Source organism: Elephantulus edwardii, unplaced genomic scaffold (genome assembly GCF_000299155.1).
Source record: "Elephantulus edwardii isolate Elephantulus edwardi_28Jun2011 unplaced genomic scaffold, EleEdw1.0 scaffold00059, whole genome shotgun sequence".
In the NCBI taxonomy this organism is placed as follows: Eukaryota; Metazoa; Chordata; class Mammalia; order Macroscelidea; family Macroscelididae; genus Elephantulus; species Elephantulus edwardii.
The window spans coordinates 9,019,992-9,032,415 of record NW_006399809.1 but is presented as its reverse complement, the minus strand read 5'-3'; the positions used below and the strand labels follow the sequence as shown (position 1 = coordinate 9,032,415).

The window sequence follows — 12,424 nt, the reverse complement described above, 5'->3', positions numbered from 1 at the left end:
ATTAAAACTAATAAAATTTAATAAAATAAAAAAAAAGAAATCTCTTATATAAACTGTAGGTAAAATTAAAAAGTAAAACAAAGGTGGTTCACTTTATTTTTTTAATGAGTGCTGAACATTCCATGGACTACCAAGGTCTGTCCTATAGAGAGTGATACCAAATTGCTTCTTGGACGCAAAGATTTTGAAGCTCCATCTCCAGACTTTGGGCATGTTTGCAGGAAGGAGCAGTCCTTGGAGAAGTGCTTGGAACGGTGCAGGGACAGTGCAGGAGAAGATAATTCTAGAACAAGGTGCATTGACACAGTGGCTGGGGTAAAAGGGTTAGGTGTGTAGGATATGAGACTGGCTCAGGACAGAATAACATTCAGAGTGATTCTTTATAGGGTTGCTATGAATCAGAGTTGACTCAAGGGCACATAACAACAACAATAGGTATACAAATTTCTGATGCCTCACAGCACATAACATTTCCTGAAATTTTAACTTCTTTTGTAATGAGTAGTTTTAGCTCCATCCTCTCATTTTCTTTTATACTAAACATTAGTGATAATGTGTGCCAAATTTATTAACCCACTTTGCTATAATGTTCCTACTCTGTTAAAACGTATGAATTTGAAGAATTTTGAATTCTGCTCTCTTTTATTCCACTTCACCAGGCAAAGCCAGAAATGTTCTTATTTGAAGTTTGTCTGACTTCACCCTTTTTAACTTTGAGAACATGAGTTAATTGGAGTGCTCATGCATCACAGTTATACCTAAATTCAAGATTTGCTAGAAAATGCAATTCTTATCAGTTAGAAGCAATTCAACAGGGGATGCTGTGCTTGGGGAGGGAGATCAAATCATATTCAAATGAAAGTCAAGGTGACTCCCATTTGGCTAAACTTTAAAATAAATGCCATTTCCTTTTCTTCACCTCATCCGATTACACATGGGAGATAATTCACTAGGGGGTGAGGAGATAGCAATCCAGAGATGTTAAAAAAGAAGCAGCTACAACAGCAGCATTTTAAACACTTATCACCTGCCTTCATGGCACTATTTCCAGCAGAGGAAGCCATGCTGCTCCAGACACTTCACTCTGCAGCACTTCAAGAGCTTTCAGCCCTCTTGTAGAGTGTGATAAACAGACTTAATGATAAACAGACTTAAAAGATGAGAAAAATATTATGAAGATATAACCTTTATGACCTCTTTCTTTTTTAAACTGAAGTACAGAGCTAAGACCTCAATAGGTACTTAATCATCTTGGTAAGTTCCTGACTTCTACTGAAATGATGAACACTCTGTGTTCATTAGATTAAAAGCTTCTGCTTCATTCTCAAATTTAAGATGGTTATCTATAAATTAGGAAAGAAACCCAGCAAAATACCTCACATATTGTAGTGGTGTTGGCTCACATAATTGCAGTGTTACTGCATTTCATTGGGATTTCAAGTCTGAGTCCTTCTGAAAGGTCTGTGGTGGCACAAGTAGGTAGAACCCACCAAGCGCTATCATGGAATGAGCCCTGAAGTGGTGATCTGCTCCTGTCAAAACTACAGGCAAGCAAAGGCTAAAGAGCAGCTTCTGTAACACACGTGGCTTCTGTGCGCTGCAGCCAAAGCAATAGTAAGAGGTCTGGTTTTGATCTTACAAAGCACACCCGCATTTGTAGCATCCGGAGAGATCATAAACTATGGTTGAAAATCAGATAGGCTTACCTTCACCATGTTACCTATAATCCTTTGTTTTCTTTGGGGGACATTATACAAGATGATAAAACTAAGGAATGGTCCACTGGCTTAGAAAAGAGTTAATGATGGCACTTACTATAGAGTGAGTACCTAAAGGAATCTATAGATAAATCCCCTGTAGGAGGTCTGGGACTCACAAACAAACACACACACAAAACCAACAAAAAAACCACCAACAACAAAAAAACCTTAGTAAAGAGACTGCCCTTTGGATCAGCAAACTATAAGTTACTTGAAGACTTTATTTAGATATCAAAGTGGCTGATGAAAACGTAAAAGTCAGCAGTTTGAAGGGAACTAACAATCTGACAAATTTGGCTCTAATAATTACTGACTTCTAGATCTAAATGATACAATGAATTTCAGAAGGACAGGTACTTGTTTTGCTTTGTTACCGAGAAGGGGTTCTGGCTCACACTATGGCACTGGACACTGGAATTAAAGTGAGGAGTTCTATCTTCAGGGAGCATTTATCATCTATTTTCTTTGCTGTGGTTTCTCTCTCCCCCCCCCCTTATTAGAAGGTGGGCATATATTCATTTAATAAAAAAGTAGCGTGAGCCTAAAACAAGATCATAGGATGTTTTAACAACCAGATTTGATTACTGCCTCCATCTCCCTGCTACGCTTCCTCTTCTTTGGTGAGGAAATATTGGTTTAAAAGAAAATTTTAGGGAATGAAAACAGTGTGTATCTTCATTGGGATAGCGGTTATACAACTCTATACATTGTTGACAACTTAAAAAACATAGCTTCATATTGTTCTTAGGTTTTGAGCTGGCTCCAACTCAGAGTAAAGCTGTGTACCACAGAGCACATCCTGCCTTCTTCCATGTTTTTCTCAGAATCTCTGCTGGGATGAAGCCCACACTTCTCTTCATTTTGCCCGTTTTGTCTCTTACTGTATACCTAAGAGGGGCACTAGTGGTAAGGAGCTGGACTGCCATCCCAAAGGTAAATCCAAATCCACCATATCCACAAAGTTCAAATCCACTAGTTGCTCTATGGGAGAGAGTTGGGAAATCTCTTCTGATGTGACTTTACAGCTTCTAAAAACTTGCCAGAAGGTCAGCTGTGGCTTGCTTTTGACTTGAAGGCACACAACAACATTAACAATTCCTTAATAATAGAATGTAGACTGGCAAAAGCAATAGGAAGAACAACTAATGTAGACGAGATAAACAGACTATTTCAAAGAACAGCCTGAGAAGACAAAATATCATGACAAAACGTATAAAGAATCGGAGTCAGAAAATCAAAAGGAAGAATGTATTTCTCAAGCTTCAATAACAAGACAACAAATACAAACCTTCAGTTGCAATACTGAAGGATTCTATGGACGATCTTATTGAATGATGCAGGAAGCAACACAAAAAGATGGAAGTAAGACACAGAGCCACTTCACCAAAAAGAATTGACATGGAACCACTTCCAGGAAGTACCAGTCATAAAAAATCAACAGTAACACAGAAGTGAAACATGCACTGAAGAGTCTGGTGAAAAAATAAGGCTTCAGGAATTGATGGGACACTGACTGACATGTTTCAAGAATAAGATGGGAAGTTAAATGTGCTCACTAGTCTATGTCAGGAAATTTGGAAGATATACCACATAAAGGACTACTACATCACCTGAGCTCTGGGTGCCTGTGCATATTCACACTCCCCAACCCACGTTGTACTGTTTTTTGGGGGGAGAGAAAAAATAGAATATGATAGAGTAAAAAAAAAAATCAAATGAAATTAAAATAATATCTTAATTAGAAAAAACTTTCAATGCTAATCTTTTCCAAACTTACAATAATGGAAATTTTTAGACAATATATTCTCTGTCCCCTACCTAAACAGTGGGACAACAGTTTTATTCCTTTGTATTATTTTTCATCTATAGAATTATTTTGCTCTTATACCTCTACATAGCTTTCCTCATATAGTTGTTGGTTAACAACAGGAGACACAGAGACACAAATGTTAAAATACAGGTTAATACACACCCACTCATACCCTGCAGAACAGAGTTATTTTATAGGGTTTCCAAGCGATACATCTTTCAGAAGGTGGCCTGTCACCCATCTTTTTCCCTTAGAGAGGTTGGTGGGTTTGAACTGTTGGTTTTTAGTTAACAGCCAAGTGCTTCATTACTGTATCCTTAGGGCTCTTTCATAAAGATAAGGCCACAATTTACTTTCAGATTATATCCAGTTCAGTAGAATCATAATAGTTCAGTAAAATCATAGTGTCTAGAACAAGGTGCCCAAATAGAAGGAAAAATGGAACAAAACTCAAAATTACATACCTACACACACAAAAAGGATGATGCTCATTGTTCTGACAGAGAGTGGTAGAAGTCTGAGACTGTAGTCATTAATCTCTCTCCAAGCCTGAAATTGTCATCACGTTGTGGCTCTCAACCTGCAGCCAAACAATGGTCAAGTGAGGAAGTGAGCAGGGCAGAACGCATTGCGGAGAACCACCAACCAGACAAGATCAAAGAGGAACACCTGCTCCAGAGACCAAGCTTAGAAGGCAGAAAGGGATTAAAAAGGACAAATGGAAACCAGGAAGAAAGAGGAGGTGGGAGACAAATGGTATTAATTCATATCATGAAACACAAAGTGTTATTTATTGCTGAGAGGAAAACCAAGTTGCTCTGGACACTTTCACTCAAATCACAATTAAATGTTAATTAAAACAAACAGTAGGAAATCAGCTCATTGTGGTCCTTTGTCCTTGGGGCATAGAGGCTGTTCCATTTTCTGGAATGGAGGGTCCCCAGTGCCTTGAAAGCTGGCTGGAGAGAGAAATGCCAGAGAGCCAAGGCACACAAAGGAGGTAGCATGCCTCCTTTAGGGAGCTGTGAATGCCTTTATCAACATAAAATGCATGCTGGTTTTGGTTCGTAGTTTTGTTTTTTTTGGAGATGTGTTAAAAGTAAGGTCAGAGAAGGAGACAGAAGCTGATTATGGAGCCGGTAAAGGCCTGAAGCAATAGGGGTTTCCCACAGATCTCTGTCTGAGTGGGAGTGAATGACTATTCAATGATTTTCTTATTAGTCGGGATCTCAAAATTACTTTCTCATGCCCCACTTACTCCCATTTCCCATTCTCTCGACTGTGTGGACTAAGCTGAAGAGAAATGAAGGGCATTTATCATTTAACTAGCCATTTCTACTTAGGTTTGAAATGGTTAGATTTTTACATAAATAGTGGATGATGACTTTTCATTTGGAAATGTTTTCAAAATTGATTAAAACACTGAAATAGACCAGAAACACAGAAGCAGTTTTCAGATTCAAGCTTCAGGAAGGGACGTCTGTAGTAACATTCAGCAGCTAGTCAAGGGCTACGAGCCCTGTGCTTTTACTTTAGGGCATGTTTGGAGGTTCTCTCTCACATATATGTACACAATATCATGTAAAAAAAAATTAAGTTTTTGCCAATCCATAAAGAAACTCTTCTGAGAGAAACCAAAATAAAATAAAAAACAAAAAAAACCCACCCACCCACCCCTGCTTTTCTTGAGTCTCTATGACCAAGGTGAGCATACCACATGACACCAAGTAGAAGTGGTAAGGGGCGTTTACTTAGCTGCCATTTTTTTTTTTGGTGGAGACAAGCTGTCTTTATTGCTGGGGGCTGGGGCGGCCGGTGCTCAGGTTGGTGGGGCGGGTTCGCTTCCTCTTCACCAGCACAGGCTTCTTCTGGCTGCGTAGGATGGCGCTGGCCCTGCGGATGGCGGCCATGCGCAGGTTGGGCCGATACTTGTTTTTTTTTTTTTTTTTCAATGCAATAGACATTATTTTATTCAGGGAGCCCTGCTGGCACAGTGGACAATGCTCTGCTATTTAACAAAAATTCAGTGGCTGGTACCCTCAGCCTCTTTGACAGGAAAGATGTGGAAGTTGTCTTCCATGAAGATTTGCAGCCTTGAAATATCTTTTTTTTTTTAAATTTAGGTTGTTTATTTTTCATTTCAATGAACATCTACAGAGATTTTGGGATTCCATTCATTCATTGTTGCACTATTCTCCCCGCACAAACCCCTCCCCCCTCCCCCCCATATTCGCACAATGGAACACTATGCTGCATTGAAAAACAAGGAACTCATGCAATATTATTCAAAATGGGTGAACCTGGAGGTCATTATGCTGAGTGAGGTATCTCAGTCACAAAGGGACAAATGCTATATGGTGCCACTGTTGCAGAATGAGGCTGGCATTGGGGTGGGGGTAAGATTGAAGTCGATACTTGTTTTTGCGGATCATGTGGCGGATGCTGCTGAGCGTGGCCCGGGCGTTCTTGTGGATGGTGGTCGGCACGTAGGAGGTGGCCGGCTTCCTCTGGCCTGACCTCCGCTTCATCACCACCACGACCCCCTTGTTGTCGGGGGCCGACTCCACGCCCACGGTCTTGCGGTGGATCAGCCCATTGTAGCGGAAGGAATTGCGGGCTTTGAGGTTATTGGGCTCGGTGCTGTAAGTCTGCTTGTTCCTTTTAATCAAGAAGCTGGAGCAGTTACGCACGACCATCCATTGCAGATGGGCAGACATGGCGGCAGCTCCTATCGCAGCTGCGGCTGGAGGTGGAAAGAGACATGCAGAAGGAAGAGGTTGGCTGCAATTTTTATGGCAAGAGATCATCGACTTTTCCTTCCATGGTGGACAAACCACCAACCTTTGGGTTAGTCCTCAAAAAGCAAATATTTTAAGAACAAACCTAGGAATATAACTAAGAGGCAGAAATGGTGCCCACAGCAAAGGGCGAAGTCTTGCAGAAGTGGTCTGCCGTTGAGGCTCTATCTCCCTGAATTGCCTCACTGCATGGGGGCAATTCACTCCTTACAAGAGCATGTCTGAGTCACAGAATACATCTCAGAAACACCTCCCAAAACAATTCTCATTGAGACTGAGTCTGTGCTAACTCTAAGCACCTCAACAGCATGGAGCAGAAACATGTCACAGGGGACCGAGCTTGAAACCTGTAGAGAAGTGAACTGTCATAGCATTTCTTCCTGCAGAGTAGTTGCTGGGTTGAACTGCCAACCTCGAAGTTAACAGTCAAGTGCTTAATCCCTGAACTACCAGCGCTCCATATAAAGTGTGAGGTACATGTATGTATCAACATGAACACAGAGTTCTACTGAGTCAATTTAATTTCAAGATGAATTGTCTCACATGAACACTTTTGTGTTTTTTCAGCTGAGATTCATAGTACCAAACCTCCCCCCCAAAAAATATCCCTTTCCCCCAAAACTCCCATGCTTTGTATTGCAACTCAGCAGACACATCCAGATAAATGCAAATCATTAGATTTGGAGAAATGCTTGCCTTTGCTTCTCGTGTGGCACCTTAATAAGTATTTCACTTAAAAACATTACTGCAAATTTGCCAATGAGTTTGTTACCATTGATGAATCACTATTGGTAATTACTTCAAAAGTTTAAGCACTTTCTTTGCCTCCTTCTGTGGTTGATGTTGTCGTTATGTGCCATCAAGTTGCTGTGACTCACAGCAACCCTGCGAACAATAGCTCTGCCCCAGGCCTCAGTTGCTAAGTCAATCCATCTCAGCCAGAGTCTTCCTCTCTTGTGTTGTCCCTTCACCCTTCCAGGTCCTTTTCCAAGGACTGGCTCCTCTTGGTAACGTGTCCAAAATATGTGAGCTTCAGCTCACATATTTTGCCTCCAAGGAGCAGCTCTGCTTCACCTTCACCAAAACAGACCTGCTGTTCTCCTAGCAGTTCAAGATATGTTCAATACTCTTCTCCAGCAAAACTCAAAGGCATTGATTCTTTTTCCATCATCTTTAGTCATCGTCCAGCTCTCTGATGCACAGCAAGTAATTGTAAAGACCATATCTTGAATCAGGCACACCTTAGTCTCTAGACTGATATCACTGCTCTTCAACACTTCAGCGAGCTCCGCAAGAAGAGATTTTCCCAATGTAACCCATCTTTTGATGTCCTGAATGCTGGGGCCAACTGTGTTGATTGTGGAACTAAGTAAGCTAAAACTGTTAACAATCTCAATCTTTTCTCCATCTATCATGATGCAGCTTTCTTATTTCTTGAGACAAAATCCTGCAACATTTTATGAACTCTTCAAAAGAAGAAATCAAGTAACTAAAAATCTTGATTTGAGTGGAATAGGTTTCTTTTTAAAAAAATGTGAAAGAAATTATTAAGTATCAATACATGTAACTCCCTAGGACAAGTGAAATTAAGAAAAGGAGCCCAAGGGCCCCCTCATTACCACCTCATAAACTTCAATAACAAGTCTTCTAAGAGAGAAGAAACATAAGCCAATAGCCAGAGGATTTGTTTTCATTAATTTCTCATTATCTGAAAGTCAATCTATAAGTAGCCAAGATAGCCTTCTAAATGTCATTCCTTACAATTCTGGAATTTCCTCAAGGTTAGAGACAGGAAAGAAATGTGGGTTCTACTTGAAAATAAAGAGAACAGAGATCTTTAACCTCACTGGTGAGAATCTGGCAGAAGCAGGACTGTTATCTGATCTCCTTCTCACTATGAGGAACATCTGTGAGCCTGGGGGAGGGGAGGTTACCCCAGCACCCACCAGTAAGCCATCCTCTCATCTCTGACATGCTTGATTGAGTGCAGGGACCCACAAAAATCACACCTTCGCTCATATAAATCTACACCATCTCCCTATAATTTTGCCATGTTATAATCAATCTGGCATCAATATAGCTACATCTTTCAGGTATCCATCCATTAATCTTAATGTCTTTCTATATGTAATTACCTGCTATCTCATCATCTCAATTAAGTCCTTTAGGTTTCTGAACTTTGTGCCTAAATCTACATGGGCTTTTCAGTGCAGTAAAAACGCTTCCATGTATCTAGGGGTCAGTTTTGGAAAAGGATGAAAAACTGTGAAATTTCAGAACATTTGACACAGGGCTTCTAAGAATTAATTGTCAGGAAATAATCAGATGAAATTATAAAGATGTTCGTCTCAGTTTTTTCTCTCACTGAAAGTGCAAATATCTTGACTAATCAGAAATAAAAGTCTGATCAAATTAATCAGAATAGACCCACATAATGAAAGACTAAGGAGCCATTAAATAAAACTATGTTTGACTTTGGGAAAACAGTCACATTATACTAATGTGAAAGTAGTATACTTTAATCTCATTTCAAAAACAAAAAAGTATGAAATGCTACATATCAGTGACATATACTTTTTTGGAAGTAGAGCAATAGATGACTATTAGGTTTATTCCTCAGCACTTTTAAGTGTTTTCACAACGAGCATATAAATACAAGCATGCATTGTTTGATTCAGTATCACTGGTAGACATTTAGGAAATAAAAGCATTATAAATATGAGCAAAGACATAGAGAGATAATGCCCACCTGATTTTAACTTCCTGTCCACATTCTCTTTCTGCCCCACTATAAGGCAAAACCCTTTAGAGAGGCATCCATACAATTGCTTGTTACATATGTGCAGTCAAGGACCTGTTTGTTAGAGTTTAATGGTTAATCATTTTGATTAGCAATATATATTTTTGTTAACTATAATACAATTTCATTACCAGAAAAATGGATATCTGATTGCATGTTGGTAGCATAGTTAAATTAATGAAAAAAAAATTTAAAATAATTATTATGTGTAACCCACCCAGTGATGCAGAGAGAGAACTGAACAGAGTCACCTGATTCAATGCCCCTGTTTATCTGCTCACAGTCAAACATCCAATCAGGCTTTCTCATCACCATCTCCCTGAAACCATCTGTGTTCAGGTCACTCCTGACATTTCTGTTGTTATAATCAATGTCTATCCTCAATTTTCATTGAACTTCACTGCATGCAGCATTTAATATTACAGCTTTAAATATTATCTACATGTTGTTGGAGAATCCTTGTGTAGTGCATATGATTATATGCTCAGGTGATAACTAAATGGTTAGAAGTTCAAGTTCACCTAGAAACATGTTGGAAGAAATACAAGGTGAGTCATTTAAAATCCTATGGAACACAGTTCTGTTATGACCTCATGGGGTTGGGATAAATCAGGTTAGATTCTACTGCAATCGCTACTTATTGATAACACCCAAAGTTAAACTGCTTGCCCAAAACCATTTCCTAACTCAAATATTCAACTATTAAATCAATATTTGCATTTCAATGTCTAAAAGGCATTAAAAATTGACATGCCCATAATGGAACTGCTGATCTTTTCAGTCCTTCCCATCAGCCTTGATAACAACTCCATGCTTCTAGCTGTCCATCACTCACCTGTATATATCACACCTCACACCCAGTCTGTCAGGAAAATGCCTGAATCTCCTGCTAACATATATTCACAAATCAACTACTCTTCAGTATCTCTACTGCTCACACCTTGAGCAGTCTAAGATGCCATTAGTCTTCTACTTGTTCATTATAGGAGCCTTGCAACTGGTCTCCGCATATCTACCTTTCCCTCTCCAACAATCTAATCTTAACAGTTGCAGTCTGCTACTACATCTACTCCAACTCATCATAGATTGTTTCATCTCCAGTACTCTAGAGATGTTATAAGAAGGGAGTGGTCCCTTGGTAAAAGAAAAATTCTTCATAAAGTAGAGACTTCAATGAAAAAAGGAAAGGCTCTCAATACAATAGGATGACAAAATGGTTTCAACATTGGGCTTAGATATCTAAGTGAGAGGACAAGGTAGGATGAGGCAGTGCTTCATCTGCTGCGCAGTGTTGTTCTAACTGGGAACTGACACAGAGGCATCTAAACACAACACGTTTCATAAAACTCTCCCAATTAACTCTGATGCACAGCCAAATTCAAGAATTACTAGTACAGATTACACAAGGCAGAAGTGCAAAGAAACCAGCAGATTTTTCTCCTTAAAAAAATAAAGTGCAAGTCATTCTCCTTACTCACTCTATGAGAAAACAACATAGAAATATGTAATTACGATGCTCAAAATAGTTTCTTTTAAAAAGTAAAGAAATGATTCACACTTCTAAAGATGCTTAGGCCACAGGTGCAATCTGCTGTGGTGGCCAAAACCCTTGGAAAGTCAAATTAAGGGAAGTCGCACTGAGCACAATTGTTTGCTGGGCTCCAAAGCTGGATCCTCTTCTCTCTAGGCAGCCAGGAAGGATCCCTGGGATACAGCGAGAGGTGCATCCCAAGGATGAACACAGCCAGTTGGCCTGCCTTTGGAAAGAGGCCACTTCCCTGAGTGCAGGAGCCATTCCAGGGTACTTGGCTCCCCCCAAATCCTGCTGGCTGGCTGCCCCAGTGGGGAAGGAAGTATCTGTGAAGAAGCACCACTGACTGACCTTCCTGTGTCCTCACTGAAGTCCTGCCCCTACCAGAGACCTAGCTCATTTCCCTGTGGATAAGGCAACCAGAGGCAAGCCCAGGAGTTCCATGGATGCACTTAGGGTAATGAGTTAGAAGTCATACACTCAGTATAATGTCCTCCATGGTCACCCATTTTGTATAATATTTCATGAGTTCTTTGTTTTCCAGTGCTGCATAATATTCCATGTGTGAATATACCACAGCTTCTGTATCCATTCATTTGTTGATGGGAACTTGGGATGTTTCAAACTCTGTTATTGTGAACAAAGCAGCAATAAACATGGGTTTGCATATATCTGCTGGGTAGCAGTTCTCATTTCTTTAGGGTATATTCCCTGTAGTGGAACTGCTCTGTCAAATGGTATTTCTATTTTGAACTTTTTGAGAAAGTGCCATATTGACATTACGATGAGTGAAATACCTTAGTCATAAAAAGACAAATATTACATAATGCCACTGCTATGAAACAGGACTGACATGGGGGTTGGGGGGAAGCTAAGAAAAGAGGGGATAAATAATGTACACGACATTGAAACAGATGAAGGAAAGAACTGTGTAAAACAAATATATGATTAGGTATTACAGGCATGACAAGAGTCCAGAATAAGAGCTGCACAGTAAAGTGGTCTGGGGGAGTGTGTGTGTATGTGTGTGTGTGTGTGTGACTGTATAATAATGAACTAATTTTTTCCCAAAGAAAAAAACCAAACTGAGAGAAGGTGCAGGAAGGAAAATGTGCAAAAATGAATGAATGGAAATCCAGGTTCTTTATAAACTTATAATAAAATCTAAATTTAAAAAAAAATTGTACAGCTCTCTGCTCTGAATAGATCCTTTCCCCCCTTACTGGAGAACATATTACATGGTTTTTATGTAAAATGTCAATATTTTCTGATACAAATGAGGATGCAGTGGGCTTTCTGAATCAAGCCATCCTGAGGAGGAGGGGAAGGGGAGAACTGGGCCCCTCTGTGTGAATCTCCCCCATGAACTTCAAAAGAAGAAAAATGGACTCATATCTGGCAGGTTTGCTGATAAAGTACCAAGTTCCTAAACATGTAGTGACATCTGTAGAATTATTTTTGAAACCCACTCTGAAGGAACCAGTAAACTATAATACTGATTCAACAGATACTTTCTAATATTAAATGCAGACCATGCACAATGTATTTCACATCACTCTGGGTCTTACTTTCAGCAAGGAAAACATTCTTTAAAAAGAAAATACTGAAGTATGTTAACAATGAACAAATAGGAGCACACTATATAATTTTATCTCATTATATGGGCAAAGAGCTGGAGTCAGAAAATCAAAAAGGTCAAACTTGCTCAGCATTTCTTTTTTTTTT

At 39.6% G+C, this 12,424-nt stretch overlaps 2 protein-coding genes across 5 annotated transcripts in view; both read right to left on the bottom strand.

Annotated features, from left to right (window-relative positions):
* The window catches only part of ELMO1 (engulfment and cell motility 1), a 683,616-nt gene that overhangs the window by 355,951 nt on the left and 315,241 nt on the right, over positions 1–12,424 (bottom strand). The gene's annotated exons all lie outside the window — the stretch shown is intronic.
* LOC102862136 (60S ribosomal protein L28-like) lies at positions 5,361–6,287 on the bottom strand. Its single transcript, XM_006887618.1, has 2 exons — positions 5,986–6,287; positions 5,361–5,463 (listed from the first exon to the last, which is right to left on the bottom strand). The coding sequence occupies exons 1-2, from the start codon at positions 6,285–6,287 to the stop codon at positions 5,361–5,363; spliced, it is 405 nt and encodes a 134-aa protein (XP_006887680.1).